Genomic DNA, 21,409 nt, shown 5'->3' with positions numbered 1-21,409 from the left:
GTCAATAAATGATCTACACAGAGAAAATTAAAAAATAAAATTAAAAATAATAAAAAATAAAATTAAAAATAATAAAAAATCAAATTAAAAATGTGATGTATCCATCACAGATAGAAACAGGACGAAATGAAGCTGGTGAGCTGTGTCCTCTGTATATCCTTGGCCCTGTCGAGCACATTGTCCACGGTGAATCCATTGCATTTTTCTTTTGTACGAAAAGGCATTTTTATCTCACGTTTTTCTTCTGTGTTCTGTTTTTCTTTGCCAATGTCATCCATCCATCCACCTGCTGCCTTGAGCTGGTCACCATAAAAGGCCACTCTAAAACACGGATTTCACATGACAAGGGCTACAGATATGCATTTCCTTTATTCTAGAAAAATCTATGGTCGTTGACAAATTTCCATTTTCTCTCGGCATAAATCATCATATCATCCAACCTGACTGCGCACTGTGCTGCGACACGACTCAGATATGAAACTGAGCGATTATGGGGTTCAGCTTTATGTCATGGCGCCTCCCTGCAAATCCTCTCAGCTCAGCTGAGGACGTTCCCTCAGTTTGTCCATCATCTCAGTTGTATTTGGGAATACTGGGTCATATTTGAGCAACATGTAATAAGGCATCAATAATACTGTCATTAGCCCTAGCTGCAAAGGTGTCTCAAAACTAAAGTCAATTTTTCAAATTTTCTATTATTGACTTAATTTTGTTACATGGGAGGTTAAACTGATACAAATCTGACAGACCACAATGACTTGCTGTGTGAAATGAGCCAATAATCACTGATTGAGGAAAGGAAAAGTCACCCCCAATGAGAGTTCATGCGTATAGTTTCTGTTGTCACATACAATTCAATGAATCAACGTGTCATAAGCATGAATGACTCATCACCACCGGCACACTGTTGATTCATGACTTCATACAGTTTAGTGCTAAAATGTGCAGCGATCTATAGTTTAGTTGTAGTCGGTGATATTGCCAATATTTGCGGTTTGTATCTTTCCTTCTGACACTGACATCTTTATATGGAATATTAATCTGTATTTGTTGACTTAATGAAATTACTTTCAGGCCTGTCTTGATGCAATACAATTGAATATGATTAAGTATAATATAGTCGTTGTAAATCTTTTTTATTATTCCATTATGTCTACTGGACAGTATTTTGGCCACTGGTTAGAGGGGGGCATTTTTGTCCTCACGGACAAACACCCACTATCCTTTGTGGATCCCGGACCACCCGATAACAATATACCTTTGGGAGGCCCCTCTACATCCCATCAGCCTTCAGTGCTTGATAATATGAGTAAGAACTCCTGCTAATTTAAACCAGACTCTGGTGTGATAGCACTCAAAGTACTGTTCAAAATTAACAAACTATATAAAAGTAATTCTCAAAGAACCTTGAACCTTTGCCAACAAAAGCCACAGAGATAAATTCATTTACAGTCAGAGCAAATCTGGAAATGCATGTGTGATTTTGTATGCAGTGTTGCAGGTGAAGGGACATGCGTTGTACAAGGGAAGCTCTCGAGGACCTGCTGCGACCTGCATGGCGAGGCTCACTTGACTCTGCCATTGGTAGCTGAGCTAACTATACTGCCTGCACACTGCTAATGCTACGTTGGTGTCTTATATCCGCTGCCTTATTAACAGCAGTAGCTGTGGGTTTGACCATGTTGTTGTGTGAGTTTTTTTGTTTCTGAAAATGTTTGAGGATGAAACGATTCATTCGAAATAAAATACAATTATTAATTATGTCCTCAACAAAACATCTTTTATGTTTGTTTTTGTTTTGCTTCTTCGTTTTATGACTCATTTTTGAGCTTTCCCTTTTGTTATAAATATCACAAAAAGAATGATACCTATGCCTTAAAATGCCTTTGTGTGTGTGTTGCTAGGCAACATGTCGTCTGGCTTAACATGAAAGGGCATGACTATGTAGGGATTTCATGTTTCTGAATGTCTAGAACAACTTTGAAAAGAAGTTTCATCCCACAAAGCTTCAGTGACCACCTGCTCCGACACGACAAGAATACAGAATAGTGTTGCACCATCCACTACAGCGTATTCAGAGAAAAGTATTTCACTCAAAGAAGTCAGCAGAATAAACTCTTAACAAACTGTGTGAACTGAGCATACAGGCTACTGTACAACAATAAAATACAATAAATAGCCTGGCTAATGTTAATTAAATAAAGACATTAACCTTAAATGTGTCCTACATTTAATTTGTATACCTTTGTTTATGTGTTTTATCCTCAATATTTATTGTGTAAATCTGGCTTTACTGTGAGCCAGCGTCCAGCCGCTGTTGTATGTTGATGCAGTGGTGAGCGGCGCTCTCCAAGGTGCTGATCCCGTTGCTGCGAGTTGTCCCCGTGCATCACTAGCGTGGAGCTTATGTGTATGTTTCCTTCATTCATTTCTACAAATGAATGTTCATCAAAGTATACAAACCTACAGGACACATAAGCCAATAAGTTAGCCCACTTGGTGGGGATCAGAAACGGCAAATGTACTGTTTATTAGTTCTCCACAAAATGATTTAATAAAATTAGAGACATTTTAAAAATGTAATCTAATTTGTTTGGTAGCAGATGCATTAAGAATCAAAAACTCTCCAAAATGTTCGACCATGTTGGATGTTTTGAATAAAAAATGATTTCAGAACATTTGAGTCATTTTCTTGTTCTTGTGACGTGGATTCCCATTACATTTTTGTCTTATTAGCTGATAAGTGGTCAGGAGCAAATCCAACTCCATCGTCACGTTTACTGATGACGGTGTAGTGAAAGGCTGGATCGGCAACAACGAAGCGAGGGCCTATCTTAAAGAAGTGGGGGGGGGGGGGGGCGCCTGTGGGGGACTATGGTGTAAAGCCAACAACCTCTTACTAAATAACAGCAAAACCAGGGAGCTAGTTATAGAAGGCTGGGCACGCTTCGGAGTTTACATGAGTGAAAATCCAACAATAACATTTTATAAAGGAAAGGCAATGCAGTTTAGGAAATGAGTGGGTCCTACAGACCTTCTCCTCTGGTGGAAAGAATCCTGACCAACATATACTCATTCCCAACTCGTCAAATACCGACGCTTTGTCAGGGGCCCTGCACTTCAAACTATAACCTTCTAGGTACCCCTCTGGTGTCGGTGTTAGATGTGTCAGGGACAGCACGAACAGAAAAGATCATGGTTTGTGTTGAAATAAGTACACTTGTCACATAACTTATGTATGTTACATTCATTTACATAACAGAACAAAGGTAAAAATAAGTAACTTTGACTTGATTTCGCACAGGACACAAAGAGCGTCAAAGTCCCTGTCTGTCTGACACATCCACCCGCCCCAAACCTCCTCTCTAAGTGGACTGTCCCACTCTTTATACTATTTCAGTAGCTCTGACTGTCTAACACTGACCCAGTGATGTTTCCACTCCAGTGAGTTGAACGCCATGTGCATCTCACACAAACGCTAAAGGGTGCTTTGTGCGTCAATATGTGACAAGGTGGGAAGTGAGAACGGGTTGTTCTAACAGAAGGGATCACCACTCAGGGCCGTATGCCTGCAGAGAGTGGCGGACCGTCTGATCTGAAGTCCCCACTCTGCAGGATTTACACCACAAGGCGCAGAACCAGCGCTAGCAGGATTATGAAGGATCCTTACCACCATATCGATATACTATTGCAGGTCCTACCCTCAAGCGAATGAATGAATGAATTTTATTTATATGGCGCTTTTCACAGACAGTAGTATCACAAAGTGCTTAACAGAGCAGACATTTAAAAGCATAAAAAACACAATGTGACCCAAGGGTCAATAAATGATCTACACAGAGAAAATTTAAAAATTTAAAAATAAAATTAAAAATAATAAAAAAATTAAATTAAAAATAATAAAAAATAAAATTAAAAATAATAAAAAATAAAATTAAAAATAATAAAAAATAAAATTAAAAATGTGATGTATCCATCACAGATAGAAACAGGACGAAATCAAGCTGGTGAGCTGTGTCCTCTGTATATCCTTGGCCCTGTCGAGCACATTGTCCACGGTGAATCCATTGCATTTTTCTTTTGTACGAAAAGGCATTTTTATCTCACGTTTTTCTTCTGTGTTCTGTTTTTCTTTGCCAATGTCATCCATCCACCTGCTGCCTTGAGTTGGTCACCATAAAAGGCCACTCTAAAACACGGATTTCACATGACAAGGGCTACAGATATGCATTTCCTTTATTCTAGAAAAATCTATGGTCGTTGACAAATTTCCATTTTCTCTCGGCATAAATCATCATATCATCCAACCTGACTGCGCACTGTGCTGCGACACGACTCAGATATGAAACTGAGCGATTATGGGGTTCAGCTTTATGTCATGGCGCCTCCCTGCAAATCCTCTCAGCTCAGCTGAGGACGTTCCCTCAGTTTGTCCATCATCTCAGTTGTATTTGGGAATACTGGGTCATATTTGAGCAACATGTAATAAGGCATCAATAATACTGTCATTAGCCCTAGCTGCAAAGGTGTCTCAAAACTAAAGTCAATTTTTCAAATTTTCTATTATTGACTTAATTTTGTTACATGGGAGGTTAAACTGATACAAATCTGACAGACCACAATGACTTGCTGTGTGAAATGAGCCAATACTCACTGATTGAGGAAAGGAAAAGTCACCCCCAATGAGAGTTCATGCGTATAGTTTCTGTTGTCACATACAATTCAATGAATCAACGTGTCATAAGCATGAATGACTCATCACCACCGGCACACTGTTGATTCATGACTTCATACAGTTTAGTGCTAAAATGTGCAGCGATCTATAGTTTAGTTGTAGTCGGTGATATTGCCAATATTTGCGGTTTGTATCTTTCCTTCTGACACTGACATCTTTATATGGAATATTAATCTGTATTTGTTGACTTAATGAAATTACTTTCAGGCCTGTCTTGATGCAATACAATTGAATATGATTAAGTATGATATAGTCGTTGTAAATCTTTTTTATTATTCCATTATGTCTACTGGACAGTATTTTGGCCACTGGTTAGAGGGGGGCATTTTTGGCATCGGTACGAGAGAAGATGTAAATTACAATGGACTCAATGTAAGGATCATGATAAAAAGCTTTTTAGACGATTAATCATATTCCGTTTGGACAGATATTGTTACAATTTAATTTTATTAGAAGTAAAATGGAAATCAGTCATCTAAAATTAAGCCTTTCAAAGTATATATGCTGCGTCTTCAAGATTTGATTTTGACCATGCAAAGCTGTTGGTGAGTGAAAACACTGTATATTGATAGCTTTGTGATGGCACAGTTACAGCTGGCTGTAGATAAAGTGAACCAGATGGAACAATGACAGTTGAAATTGAATCTCACCAATATGAAGTTCTAGTGAAGGAGTAATTTGACCCATCATCAGTGGCATTGGCCCCATTCACACTTAGTCTCTCCATGTGCAATCTCTATCGACAGATTCTGCATGTAGTCCGAGTAGCGGCGATCAATCACCGTCGAGCAGGCTTTGGTTGAATTCAGGTAATTCCGTCCGTGTGGAGAGCAATAAAGGCAGAACGCATTCGCTGAAATGCAATCTGGGATTCCACCGGCTATCGTCAGATTTAAGTGCTTTAAAATTGGTTTATAAACTGGCTACTTGTTAAAACAATCTGGCTGTTCACATAGTCTCCAACTCCAGCATTTCAAGTTGCTAATCGGACTGTAAACAATGAGCAGGGCAGCTTGGCCTGGGTGCACTGGAACCCAAGAAATATAGCCTCTTACCGCCAGAGGCTTATCCTCAGACCGATAGCTGATGTTATCTCATGCATCTGAATTGCTCTGTTTGATCATGAAAAAGTTCAATTTAAATGGACTCGAGGTTCATTCGCGACTGATTGAAATCTTGTGGAGTGTTTTGAAACTGGCCAAATAAAGAGACGTATGCATCTTCAACTTTATGGAAATAGTTACGAACAGTGCAGATAGCAGCTGAAGTTACACTAAAAGTACACTCGTCTTATCAAAGAAACCAGCAATTCACGTGATTCAATCATACAGGATGTGCAGCTGTTGTCTTTGAAGACAACGGTCAGATGATATGAAAAGGGGGATCAGGCTCACAGTGAATGGTGCCGCATTCAGTTGTGTTTCTGGCACAAACACAACAAAGATTGTGAAAGATTTATATTGTTCTGATAAGGATCAGGGTCAGAATGTATAATTTTTTTCATGAAACGGTGTAGCTTTTAGATAGAGTATCATTTTTATCTCAGAAATAGATGCCACCTTTAATGCTTTGTGTAATGTTTATGAACCCACGTTAGTTTCCCAGCTTGGATGAGAGGGCGTAAAAAGTAACATTCCTAAAACTCCTCTTATACGTCTTAGGGTTGGTGGGACATGCTACGGAAATTGAAATGCATCCAAATATAACAGGACTCTTGAGTGTTCTTATTAACACAACCAAACACAAACACAGTTCCGTCTTTAGGCTACTCTGCCTCTAATTTCTAGTTTTCTGGCCCAAAGGAAAAGCATGTTTCGTTTTATAGTTCAGCTTGAGTAATTAATTGACTTAGTTTCAGAGAGAACCATGCCATGCCGAAGCTGTGCCAGTGTTTTGCTGTGTTTCATGTTGCCAGTGGAAACTACAAGGCGTAGGAATTGTTTGTCTTCCTGTCCTTTTGTTAAAGGCTTTTCAATCCTGTTCACATGTTCCTGAATCAGCTGAGACAAGCTTGAAACAAATATTTACAATATGTCTATGGAGATACATTGGCAAATACAACAGGATTTGATCCTGAAGAACTGCAATAGCTACAGGAGAAATATCTTTTTTTCCATTTCCCTCCCCACTGGAGTGGCTGTTGACACTTGCCAGAGGGTGCAATTGTGCAATTATCACTCCTACTGCAACTGCTAGCGACAGTGTCATACGAAAAAACATAGCAGGCATAATGTGACATTGAACATAATATGGAATGCAAATGATAGCATGATCCTGAATGTGATGCCTTGAACTTTTTCAAGCGCCCTGGTATGAAAACAATGTCAGGGTTTTTTAATAAAACGTAAAACCGTACAAATGGAACGTGAAAATTAGTTAAAAGGAAAAGCACAGAGTCCCTCAGGAACTGCCTCAATTTAAATGAATACATTTAGAAAAATATTATGTCATAACATGTACTAAAAGTATTTCTTCACACAGGGTTCCAGCACTACTTCTTTCCCACAGTGGGAAAGTTTATGGCATCAGACTCTGGGATGCTGATGTAAGCGCAGAGCCCCTGTTTGGTGTTGCTTTAGCGTACGAGCACCTTGAGTGGAGTAAAAGGCTGTGCAGTTCATGATGAGGAACCTCGTTAAAGGCTTGCTCATATCATTAGTGTTCTTTTACAAGACTTGATTAAAGGAGAGAGGTATCAATGTGGTAAGAAGAACAAAGCAACAAATGATCAGGGCTGGTTAATACTGCATATTTGGTAAAACTACCTTCAAACCAAGGATTTATCATCACAGAGACACTGAATATCAAGCAGTTCAGGAAAAGTCATCTGGAATTTCGCAAAACTCACCACTTATACATATAAGACAATCAGACAATTCAAGGCTGCTTTACATTTAGTTATTATTTTTATTGTTTATTTATAACACTGCTACACTGTTGCTGATCTTGTGCACTGCTGTTTTGTTTATTTTTTCCTACTTAGTTAATTTAATACGATTCTATTTCGTGTATGTACTGTGCATTTTTATTACTTTATTTTCTTAAATTGAATAGGTCCTGCTCTGTTATTTTATTATATTGTTTATACTGTGCATTTTCCATGCTTAATATTTTTATTTTATTGTGTAACCCTGTTTGCTGCTGCCACAGACAAATCTCCCCTTGGGGATGAATAAATTATATTTCTATTCTATTCTATCACGCATTGCTTATTTTTGTCACTACCCACCAGGGTCTTTACTTCATTATGTATAATAAATCCTATATATATACAGTCTGGTAAGATGCTAAACTGTATTAAATTGGACAGCTTACCAATACAGCTGGAAGTTAAATCGGACCTAATATCGATATGGTTACACTTCATTTCAACGAGGTCTATTTAGAATCATGAGCAGTATACAAACAATTAACGAATGGTTTGTAACACAATATAAAACATTATAGTGCACTTTTAAGCTGCTAGACATATTTTAACATTCATAACTGTGGTATAAACACTTAATGAATGCTTGATGACACATGATAATCAGGTTGTTGTCATTTACACTGTTTAGAAAAAACATGATCTGGATGACGGTCAGGACTTTGGAAGAGGAATCAAAACATTCCCTCCACATTTATTTCCCCCGACAATGGCTTCAAATTGAAGCTTTTCAAACATTACGCCGAAGCAGAAAAGCTAATTTACACGTCATTACTCTGTGGTCTCTGTGGGGGGCTGTTGGCTGATTCTAGCAAAACGAACATGCCTATAGGACAGCACCATTCAGAAATATGTGATCTCCACACATGTCGCGGCTCCCTTCTGAGAAAAACACTTTAATAATTTAAACATTTGCTGAGGAGGACCGAGAGCCGTTTGAAATTAAAATTAATGTGACTTGTAAAAAAAGAGGACGGGACAAACTTATATAATATAGACAGTGTCCAATGTTATTCTGATAATACTGGCAACTTACAATATGGCACTCCAGAGAAAACAAAAACAAAGTCTGAAATGATATTCTCTAACTTGAACTGAAAGGTGATTTTCTTTATAACCTGATAAACCTTGGAGCACAAACCAATGAACTGTGCTGAAGTGTACTGACAAAGGGCTTGTATTGTCACATTTATGAAAGGCTAAAATATTTCTGACTGTGCTGACTCTTGAAGAGTAGAAGCATTTAAGGGCTTTTAACCGGACCACCTCACAGTTTCAAGGTTCAGGATGCGTGGCAGGACAGCTTTGTCTCAACCCTTCACTGCTGTGACCCTTTTTAAGGAGCTCCAGCGCTGCTCTCCCTGCGTAGAGGTAATTTCAAAGCACGTCTTGCCCATTATCCACCAACCTCATAATGGTATCAATAGCAATTGAAATGGCATGGAGCCTCCTTCTTTCCTCCTGTGATTCCAACTGATTTCCTGCAGGCTTTATTTCCCCTTCATCCTCTGATCTCAGTTGACTCACAGTTGCCCATAAAACTGCAAACTAAGAATCAAAGGTGCTGCAAGCGAAGGTTAAATAAGAAAAAGGGCTGTAAGTAAGTTTATCTCTCTAAGTTTGTTCTGCTCAACAAATTATAATATTTCAGCAGTCTGTAAGTCAGTCCACCACTTGGGTGCAGACTGGTATACCATATTAGCTATTGGATGGATTGCCATGACTCAAACTCAGATGGTGAACACGGTAAACATTGAACCTGCTTGACACCAGCATGTTAGCATTGTCATTGCGAGCGTGTTGACATGCTATTAGCATTTAGCTCAAAGATACGCTGTGCCTTAAGTCCAGCCTTAAACAGCTGCCGGCATGGCAAGAGTGTGAAAGATTGGAAGATACCAACTCAAACTCAAGACTGCTGAAGCCTCATATCTACCTCGGCTGCACTTAGTGTGGAACAAGGGCTGAGGATGTTGCCCTCCATATACAGAGTAGCTGCAAAAAAGAAGAAGAAGAAAGGAATTTCTGAAAAACGTCATGGCCAGTATGGACAGGAGTTTGTCTGCAGCTTGTGGATATTTGTTTCTCAATAATCCCTTTGGTGTATAAAGTGTCAGAAAATGTCAAAAAGACTCAATCACAATTTCCCAACGCCTAAGGGGACATCTTCACGTTGATGTTTTTGTCACAGAGCCAGACAGACCACATTTATTGTAAACCCAAAAGATTTCCTCTCTACTGTGACAAGACAAAGAAAGGGGGGGGGGGCGGATTTGAGATGCTGACTCGGTAATTGCAATGTTTCGAGTTCGGCCAGGGACCTTTGTTGCATGTCATTCCGTATCTTTCTTTACCCCAGTCGTTTTGTAAAGTGGTACAGTTGTCATTGTCGACCAACTCATCAATTGATCAGTTAACCGTCTCATTCCATACTTTACGAGCCGTAAAGTTGTACGCACTTTGGAAAGAGACTGTGTGAGCGAGTGTAGGCAGGAGTGCTGTTCACTTTAATTACACTTACACTTTCCAGTGGAGTAGTGTCATGATACTGCTAGTTATTCCCTCTCAGCACCTGCACATGTTAGGGACGGTTATGTATTCATGCCAGTGAACCGTGGCAGAAGAAGACGTTTGTGGACTTTTGAAAGAACAAGTGAAGGTGAGTGGGTTCATACTACTGCTATCTGAGGACAAAGCATGCAGGGGCCACCAAAGCCCGTGGCAAGAGTAAAAAGGAGGGGGTTATAAAATGAAATAATGGGCAATAGGGCGATAGATGTGGTCAATCTCTTTTTATAAAGCTGCTACTGAGCCCTGCTTTCCTTTTCAGCCCAGGAACGAAACAGACATGCATACACACGGCTTCAAAACTACGCCGTAGAATCTCCTCTCTCTGTGTTTTTGTTGTGATATCCAGCAAAACAGAAGATCCCTATTTGTCTTTGCTGCAGGGCCGAGCCAAGCTCCAGATGCTGCTAATAATGCACGGCTCATTGGGGCTTGTGAGTACGTGTGACTGTATTTCTGCATGTGCAATATGGAGGAGGGCCTGGGGCAGAAAGAGCCACGTCTACAACATTTCAGCACATGCATTATCATCGAGTACAGCCTCTGCAGGGAGCAGTTCTTTTGAGGATGACCCAGCAATCGAGGGAAGAGGGCATGAAATTGCCCCTCTGAGATATTTAAGAGGCAGTTGCACTGAATAAGTGGAAATATGTCTCACCAAGAGCTGCGCCGGCATTGTCATCCGAGCAGCTGTTCGTTCACCAAATGAAGATAAAACAAGGTGTTTTGCAGTTTTCCTCTGTTTCGTCGAGCAGAAAAACACTTGAGCCAAGCAGAGAAAAACATATATCTCGTCCTAATTAGCCCCCCCGTTTCCTTTAATAGCGGTTCATTCATTGGCTGACAAGAGCAGCATGATCTCGCTCCAACTCCAGTGTAAGACTCTGGGAGTTTAGGAGCTGCATTGAACAGAAACGGAAAGCTTATTTTAAACTGTAAAAGACTCTTAATAATTCAGTCTTTTAAAGCTCTATCTTGCTTGATCACAGATATGATGAATTTAATAATTCAAGGCCAAAAAGCATTTCATGATGTACACATCCAAAGCTGCCATTTCCGTGTCATGAAGGGAGAATATTTTTTGGGGCGGCTGGGATCGGAGAACAAACGTCTTAACTAGCCTATGAGACCATAGGAGACCTCGCTCCGTGGTACACGCCTGCTTGCACTTAAGCTCTTAATAGTTCCTTAAAACTGATGAAGTAAAGGGGAGAGGGACCCGTAAAATCAAAGTGTTCTTCTACATTTTTTTGTTTTTGGCAGAACGCCTATCGAGTGGAACGGAACTGGCGGGGAAATTAGCCAGGGGACATGCAAAGTGAGTGCTGTGGAAGGTTGTGTGACATCCTCATCTCTTTGAAGTGGTCTGAGGGGAGGAGGCGTACAGTCACAGTATCTCCAAAAGGCAGGGAGTGCTTGAGGAGAAGACCGGAGGGAGCCGGTGAACGGGCTAATCTGTTCTTTTGTCAGTTACCTGCTGCTGCTTCTTTAGACTGGTTTTGTGATTGTTTTTGCTAATAAAGTATTTATATCCATCTACTTGTCCTTTCAGAGTTGTGCAAGCTGTAGACTAATTTCAACCATCAAGAAAAATGATGACGGGTATTGCTAGAATTCTATCAATCCCACTATAGATGCCTGTGCTGCTGATCAATATCAACGATTACTTTGATAAAGTACTCTTATAAATACTCCTGAATTCCAAAGGGATTCAAATCTACCACTGATCAATGTGCCCTTGCTTACTTCCTTTTTGCAACGTGACCATGGCCTATTGTTAGTTGCTGTTTACAGGGAGGTGGAGAGAATTAATGTGTGAGTTCTAGATCGAGTGATTGGCTGTGGAGCCTACATGGTACAGAATAATTGCAAAACACTGCAAATACTGAATGTGGAATGTTGTCCCATTAGGTCCCTGACCATAACCAAGTAGTATACCATGACCAACCTAAACTAAGTGGTTATTTTAGCTGCAATCTTTACCAAGTTGTGTTTGTGCCTAAACCTACCAAAGCGCAACCACATTAAATATGTATATAGTAAGTGGACGTAGTCACTGGGACATCACCCATTGGCTTGTGGACTGCCGTTTTGAAGCCTCAAGTTTGGCATTTTTGCTGCGCCATCTTGGATTTTTGCAACCAAAGTGACATGAGAAAGTGGAGCTAAGTACGACTGAATGCTGAATAAGACATTTTTAGGAGACCAAAAATGTTACAACTGTCAGTTCGTAAAATTGATGTATTGTTGTCTTGGAAGACAATGACAAATGCTAAATACCATCTGAAAATGCTGAATTTTAAATGAATGAAACCAAATAAAGATAGCAGTACCAACTGGTCCTATAGCTGACTAGTCATCACTGAATTTACCATTTTTGGAACCAGTACCTATTGATGACCAGTCATCGGTATGTATCCCTAAAGCCACATCAAACAAAGGTATTTCCAGTTGCTTTTCTTTTACTTCATCGGAGGTGTCATTTTAACTGACGCAATCTGACATTTTTATTCATCTCTCAAAGCACCGTCATCATTATGGGGCCACACATGCAGAGTGTTAAACTATAAGGAGGCAGAATGTAACTCAATTGTAATTCACTGTATTACAGTCATTAACTCTATTTACAATATGATGTTGATGTTGGTTTCTTAATCGTAAAACGTAAGAAAACGTAAGTCCCCCCACAGAGACCACAGAGTAATGACGTCTAATGTGGTTTTTTTTAGACAAATCCCAATGCAGCTGCAATTTTCTAAAGACATTTTTGTCTGAAAACAACAATAAATATTGAATTACTAACCTGGTTTATCAGTTCATAAAGAGCGCCCCACTGTGTTTTATCAGCTCATGAAAGAGGAATTTACAGAAAAAAACAGAGTGAACTTCATTCTGTCTAGTTATACAGTTATCATTCAATAGTTGAGTAAAAATAGTGTTACCGCATGCTCATATTGCAAACATAATGCAACACTAATTGGGTATTTGGCGTATTTTAAATCTCCTAAACATGGATCACCCACATGTGTATTTCCACTTGTTTTGCTCTTTGTGGCTCAACCGCAGCGTGATAACGTTACATAATTTAGCTCTTTCGGAATGAATAGGTACCGTCCACTTCCTCAATACATGCACAGATTTGTTTTCCCCCCAGAGGCCTATACAATATATTTTCCTGTACATGGGTTTTAAACGTGATTCATCTCGTAGTTGTAGGATGTTGAAACAGTTTGATGCTTTGAGAATAGCGTCTGGGCGTGGCTGTGTGGTCGAGCGGTAAAGTTGTCTAGAGGTGGTAAATGTACAGTGTAGGTTTCAGTTTGTATATGAATAAAAACTGCAGCTTTGAGGCAGTGGGCATGTTCATATTCATCATGGGATGCAACCTAGGTCTGGTCTGTTTAAAATGTACGCAATAACATCTTAAATGAGTAATCCAGAACATCACATTGTTGAAATAGCATGACTTTAGCCTATTGTCGAATCAATTCAATTAAAGCCATCCTCAATCTTGTTTTAAAAGTAGCTTAACCAGGTCATAATACGATATCTGTTGTTAATAAAAATGCTTGTGACATCTCAAATGTGGCTTTGATTTACAACTGAACATTCATATTGTAATAAATAGTGTGTATTGCCATTCCGCTTAAAAAATACCAATGACGTTTGGGCCATTTCGTCCTGCAATAATACAACATTCTTAAATGTTTTAGTGGGAAATTCCAACAACTCTGTTCACCAACTGCAGAGCTACCTGTTAGACAATCGCCTAGGTTATGTACAACTCTTTGGGAACCTGACCATCAATAGAATCTCAATTCAAAAGTGACAGTGTTTGTCTATGTTTTTATATCTCTAGCAGTGCCACAACTTTGAGTTATTTCCTTTACTGAATCACGGTTGGCTGAAGATTTGTCAAGTGGTGCAGAGTGTGTTAGTTGGCCAGCTCGTTTGTTAATGCTGGGGTTCAATGATCGATCGCTAACGCTAATCTCTGGCTGACTTTCTTCTTGCAAAGCTACTTTCGAGGTCGTAAATCCAAAGTGTGCTCAACCACTGGCCTGCTTTGGAGATTACCAATGCTACTTTTGGAATCTCTTGATTCAGACTCGAACAAGACAGACGTCCCAACTCATATATATATATATATATATATATATATATATATATATATATATATATATATTATATATATGTATATATATATATATATATATCTCAACTTTTTTCCCTCACCCCCACTTCTAAGGGCACTGCTAATTATTTAATTTACAATTACAATTGTGGCTCTGGCGAATTGAAAATTGCACTTTAATATTGAAATACTTAATTGTCCAGCCCTAACAGATATAACCAGTGTAGGCTACATTTTAATTAGCTGATTTTATTCGTGTTCAGAGCCTTCTGTAGTTCTTTTCTCAAAGTGGAGACGTAGCTGTGAGATATTCCGACTTACTCCTCCGCGAGACGAACTTAACTGCATTTCCCTTCAACTGCTCACATTTACATTCGCACAATGTGATGAGAATTTGGTATGAGTGAATGGATTCTGGTGATCTCAGCGAAACTCCCAGCATAACTGCATCAAACATTTACATGAGCGAAAGACCAAATCAGCCAGAGTAGATATCCCCTTCTGGATTTGAGGGGGCTTTGAGGTTTGGAGTATCCAGCCCCAAAGTGAAACAGACTGTTCTGTTCAAACTCTTTTGCTGCTGGGCTCTGATACCATTCTATGCCGAGCATGACATACCTCATTGAATCCTTCAGCAGGGTGAATGTGTTGTGTTGCCTTTTGTTCTTCCACATTGCCATCCACAGAGACTGCTGCCGCTGCACAGACCCACAATGAAAAGCACAGTCGGCTGTGCTGGCCAGCAAGATGGCCCTTTCATCAAAGTAAACCCAGCTGCCGCCCGCTTCTCAATTATTAAACACCTGAAATAAGCAACAGTGTAGCGAGCTCACCCAGCAAGAAACTACCAGAGAACACCTGTCAGTGATGTTGAAAAGGAGAGATTGTTTTTCAGATGAGGAGATTTGGATTACGGTTATGTAGAAAGATAATACAATCACGCTGATTGCTACAGAAATACTTGCAGTGTTGGAGGAGAGAATCGGAACACCTCTTTTGTTTTGTGGCATCGTGTCGTCAAGCTGCATATTGACTCCAGATGCATGACTAACACATCAGGTTTGCAGCCGGGCCCAAAATAAATCGGTCGGTCATAATGTGAATTTGCTTATGACATACTATATTAGACTTATAATAGAGCATGGCAACAGCTTCAAAAGGATTATACGTAAACATGTCAATGTATTTCTTTCTCGTTAAAAATACATCAAAATGTGATTTTTTCTTCTTACTCAGCAAACTTCTCCACCGTGCCATGCGTCACAGTTGAAAATAGGAAGGTACGTAAGTGGAATTGCTGTATATGTGAAAGGAGTCAAATCTCTCAGTGAGGCAGAATAAAACGGGAATCAATTTGGTCTCACAATAATGTTCTTTAACATCGCCTTTTCAAAATTGCTTATGCGCAATATGAAATCATAATCCAGCACAACCACTACCATTCCTCTAGAGCTCCGAATGTTCGCTTTTATCATAAGGAAGTAAGTAAACCCGCTTTGTTGTGGCTGTCAAGCTTTTCTTCTAAACACAGGACACGAGCAATAATTGCCGTAACTGCAAGAAGGAGCTTGAGAAAATGTTAATAGTCGATGCAAAAAGAAAAAAGCTAACTCTGCTCCACTGTCAATATCAAGACATTTATGACTCTTACAAAGTGGGATGACATGCTTTGCATCCATTTGACTTTTCCTATGCTTTAAAGATGATGATCCCACAGCTAAATCATATACCCTGTGCTGCACGTAATAAACTATCGAAGATAATAACAACAACTTTTAACATTTTTTTTCCGGTGAAGGAAAGAGTTCAGTAAGGTACAGTAACAACAATAATTTGGCTTGCGCAATGTGTAGGATTTAAACAAAAGTAGTGTGATTACTGTATTATGCAGCGTAGGGAATTCCAATAATACTAAACATCACAAGGAATCTTTACTTTTCATTTCAAAAAGTTTGTGAAAGTTGCAAATAATTTTCTTAGACATTTGTATACATTTCCGTACCTTTAATCTAATGATATAATACATTTTGAGCCCAAAGTTCAGAATATGCAGGATTTAAGGCTTTGCACATCGAGTCTCTGTCAAAGCTATGTTAACTTCCTGCAACTAGGGAGATGTTACAGTTTGAGGTGGTAATATACCCCATGGTGTCAGATTTGTTTTGTTACTTCTCTTCACATCTTACTAAACTACTTTGTTTGTTTGTTGTTGAACCATTAAAGTCTATAGCACCCATGAATAAATCTGTTTTAGGCGTGCACCTAAACCATGCTTCCTGAGATCAAACAAAGACGCGTGACTGTAATTACCCTGGTTTATAAATATACTCCTTATCATAGCAGAGGGATCCACAGTTAAGACATATCATATGCTTTGGGATTACTGTAGTGCCTCTCCTCTGTACAGATTACCATAAATCTTCCCACACGGCTCAGGGAAACATAAAGGGCAGTTACAGTGCACATCCACAGACAAACCGTAGTCACCTGTGATTGATGTTCAACAACAAGTTAACAGCAGCTTTTCAGTTGCATCAATTGCCTCTCAAGCTAAATACGACACTGTCAAATCCTGATCAAAACTAATACAGTTCACTTCATCCACCACTGCTGTGAATTTTGCACAAATAATGCAAATGAGACTGACAAAAGTTATGGCACTTTAGAGGTTTGCATTGGTATATACAATACACATTTCCAGAGAATCTAAGGTCTGTAGACCACCCTCAAAACTCCCATAAACACACACACACATACGGTACAAACACACAGCAAACAAATAGCATATCAGCCATGCCATGCTGATGCAGTGTCAAATTAGTTAGACAGCGTCCAATTATTCATGGTCCATTGAGGTCAACATACCATAAAGAACATTTGCAAAAGAGTAGCTTGGCAACACAAATTTGATACAGAGATGAAAACCATGTTAAAGCTGCACTCAATTAACCTCAGAGAACACAACAATTTAGTACTAATGTTAGACAGTGGTCTCTGAACCCATTTTGTAGATTGCTTTCCCTGAATCGGATTAGTAATTTTCTGTTTTCCACTTAAATGTTTTAAAAGTAAAACCTGAATAATTGGACACATCTAACATTTTAAGTCAAGTGTGTAATGAGCAAAGAGTCAAATGTGCTGAACTGTGAATCAACAGTGTGTTTTTAAAAGGCATACTTGATAAAGGATTTACCTCTCTGTTGAGCCTTTGTATTTTGATTTTGATTTTTGATTTTTAGGGCTGAGGCGATGGATCATACCTCACACTCCCTGGAGCCAGAAATTGTGCATGTGCAGGAACCAGTGCCATTGCCTAGCACATCCAATGCCTCTGGTGTGGCTGCAGGGTTGTAGCTCATGTAATACTCTTGGAGCTGGGAGCTCAGATTCTGCTCTGGCTCTGGACTCTTGTTGCGACGCCTCCGCCCCACCATGGATCGCTGCTGCAGCAACCTGGTTGCTCCTGGATAGCGCCGCCAGAACACATAGATAATTGTCAAGATTAGGGACATGGTGAAGAAGAGTGCCACGCTGCCCACCACCACTTTGTGCAGAGTCATGTGCTCCATCTCTGGGGGTGGTATAGGAGTGGGTCGAGTGCGAGCAACTGAGTCTCTTGGGTCTTTGCTCATATGCCCAGGCAGGGTAGGATGAGGAATCGGTCGAGGTCTGAATGGTGGGACAGGACCAAAGGTGCCGGCTGGTGGCATAGATGGAGAGCCGCTAGTAGGGGCAAAGGTTGGTTCACCAGTGGCTTCAGAAATGAGATCTGACATTGGTGAAGGTGTTTCAGTCAGAACGTAATCAGTTTCCTCACAAATACCATGGCTCCTTGTGGCTTCCATAATTTTTTCTCCCTGGAGAAATTTTGGGCTGCTACATATCATAGTGGTGTCTTTACTACCCCGGAAATTCCTCAACCAAGCCACAAGTGGGCATATGCCAGTTCCACAATCCCACATGTTCCCTGCTAGGCTGATAGAGGTCAGTGAGATCCATGCTGACACCGCCTCTTGAGACACATTCGACAGTTTGTTGGATTCCAGGTTGAGGACTTGAAGGTTGGGCAAGCAGTGAAACACAGCTGGGTCCAGGGTCTGGATTTCATTTCCAGACAGATCAAGTTTCTGCACTGTATACCAAGTCCATGGAAGGCCCTGGTTGACCACCCTAATGCGGTTCCACTGCAGATAGAGTGATCTTAGGTTGGCTAATCGTGGAAACAGAAAAAAATTGATCCGTGAGAACTGGTTGTGCTCCAGATGCAACTCCATCAGCTTCTGCAGCCCCAAAAAGGTGGTGCGGGTAAGAGCCTTGATTCGATTGTAGCCCAAATCCAGAAACTCCAAACTTCGGCATTCCAGGAATGCTCGAATTGGGATGTTGGAGAGACCATTTGAGCGTAGGTGTAGGTTTTGTAATTTTCGCAAGCCATGGAATTGACCTGGCTGCAGGATTTCCAGTTTGTTGTAGGACAAGTCCAGACTGCGAAGATTGGGAATCCCATGGAATGTTGAGTTGTGTAGGGATGTGATTCTGTTGGAGCTCAGTATCAGCTCTTTAAGCCTGCGAACCCCCTGGAATGCTCGACTGTCAACAGCTGAAATCTGATTATGGTCCAAGTATATCCAGAGAAGCTGGCTGAGGTGAGCAAATTGATATGGCAGCAGGGTGTGCAGTTCATTGTAGCGCAGAGAGAGGCCTTGGCAGCCTACCGAGATGTTTTCTGGGACATCTAAGAAGCCAGCTGAATCACAATGGACGGTTTTCCCCTCACATCGGCAGCTATTGGGACAGGTGCGTTCACCAAAGCTGAACAACAGGGGAGCTCGCAAGAGGAGGAGAAGAGGAAAGAGGAGGTGTTTCAGTCTTCCATAACACAGCAATGGACCTATAAGAGAATATAAGACACAGAAGAAGGGCAATTTAAGGATTTTGCTGAAGTAAATTTTTCACATTCTACATCTTGCAGTACAGAGCCAACAGTTACAGGATGTGTCACTGACCTAATACATTCTGACTGCACTATATGTCAAGGACACACATCCTTGACCGAGGGCTCTCATCTGGTCTGGCACTGAATAATGCTCTGACTAAGGGTATTCACATCGCAGGACAACGCTGCTTTCAAATATACTTTTACCTCTCCCCAGGCACCTATCTGCTCTCTGTTCGGTTTTGCGGCAGCTGCTTTGCTGTTAATAGCTAGATTTGAAAATTAACAATGATAAGCTCATCTAAAAAGGCATAAAGGGAGGAAGGGTTTACATTTTTGTTTGGCCAGGCTAAAATGACAATGGTTGTGAGTCAGGTAAGGTGAGGGTGGGAATGAAATGTTTCATTGTGGAGATGTATAAAGTAGTAGTTACAGCTCGTATGTAATTAGTTTCTTTCATAGGAGGTTTAAAGGTCTGGTGGTTTTTAATAATAAATGCTGCCACAGGCAATTTGTAATTTGAGTGTTGGGAGAACTATCATTTGTTGAATTACTGAGATCATAATTGTGTGCGTGATTGCTATATCTCAGAGAGAGATAGAAAAATGATTTCCTTAAGTGGGGACTATTAAGAGTTCCATATGCATTGGCAACAGGAGTAGAGGTAATGATAGATATAATTACATTGTAAGATATTCATATTCAGCATATTGTAGTATTTTTATGAGATTTTTAATGGTGGGTGGTCTTCCATTTTTCCCTCCTGTTTTTAGTGAGTTGAGTTTTGTTTTTAAAGTGCCGGTATTGCACACGATTTCGGTTACAAGTCTCTACATATATTATACATGAACAAAAAATACCTCCATCTATCCGTTCTCATACACATGGGTTGCAAATATGAGAAAACACATATTGACTAGGGATGCCCCCCGATACCCGGTTCTAAACGGGAACCGATAAGACAGTAGTTTATACACGGCGTATCGATAAGGTCCGGAGTTAACGGTTCTGCCATCGGTACTTTAGAAGTTACGGTGTGAGATCTACGTGTAAAAAAGCAGTGTTGAAAACCTCCTCTCTCTGTTTCTGTGCCTGTCTTTGCACGAGGGGCGGAGCTGTGCTTTACTCTGACACACACACACACACACACAGACTCTGGCTCAGTACAGCGTGAGACACACATCATGGCAGAGAGAAGAAAATGATTGAAAGTGCGGCTACATTGCACGCCAGTAGATGCTGATAACTGTCGTCTCAAATGCAATAAAACCCTGAAAAGTGTGTGAGTTAATACCAGCAGTTTATCAAAACATTTGGCAACCAAGCAGAACACAACTGTGCAGAAATGCTCAGTTTTCTACTGTTTGTCGAGCAGCCGTCCATCCTTGACCTCTGCAGGTACAGTTAGCGATGCCATAGTTTGATAATATGTGCAGACAAAATAAATGAAAGCGAATCGGTGAGCGAATTGTTTTGCTGCGATTGTATTTTAGGGATTTGGGAACTTCTTGTAGATTGTCAGGTGAAGTTGCAGCCATGACCCATGCGAGCAGCTACAGGGAAGATGGCACAGGAGGGTTGAACAAGTCTTACCCAGTTTATTGTTAAAGGCATACACCCCTTCTCAACAGTGGAGTCAAAGTGTCAGTGTATATTGAGTTGTTTGATGCATAGTTATTAATAAGGGGAGCAGCTGTGTTATAAATCAGTGTTATTAGTAGTGTATAGTAAGTTATTTTGAAGCTGCTAGTCCCACTACCACTCCAGTCAACACACCTTAACAATACTTGTTTCTTTACTGTAGGGAGATGGCCAAGGCTCTCAACTCCATTTACTGTATATTCCTCCCTGTAAGAGTATATTTGTTGTTGGCATTAAAATAGTATCGTCAACAATAGTAAGTTATTTAAACATTTCTGCTGTTGCCATTTAAGAAAGACTATTTGTTTACGTATGAATAATCAATTAATGTTGATTCTTTTTTAATTGTCTTTTTTCTCACAAAATACACAAAAAGGACCGATGAGCAGTATCGACAATAGTACTAGTGTCGATAAAATCCTAACGATCCCTAATATTGACAGATCAAGGAAATCAAATTAGTGATGA

The 21,409-nt window shown here is 40.1% G+C and overlaps 1 protein-coding gene across 1 annotated transcript in view; it reads right to left on the bottom strand.

Moving 5' to 3' along the window:
- LOC306792352 (leucine-rich repeat transmembrane neuronal protein 4-like) overlaps positions 1-21,409 on the bottom strand; it is a gene marked incomplete at its 5' end in the record, with an annotated part of 40,827 nt that overhangs the window by 9,078 nt on the left and 10,340 nt on the right. The window contains one exon of the mRNA XM_079289423.1: positions 17,625-19,255. Coding sequence (XP_079145549.1) covers positions 17,625-19,255 — 1,631 coding nt within the window. The remainder of the gene's footprint in view (positions 1-17,624; positions 19,256-21,409) is intronic.

The sequence above is a fragment of the Melanostigma gelatinosum genome, assembly GCF_949748355.1.
Source record: "Melanostigma gelatinosum genome assembly, chromosome: 18".
NCBI lineage: Eukaryota > Metazoa > Chordata > Actinopteri > Perciformes > Zoarcidae > Melanostigma > Melanostigma gelatinosum.
This window is presented reverse-complemented; position numbering and strand designations above follow the sequence as displayed.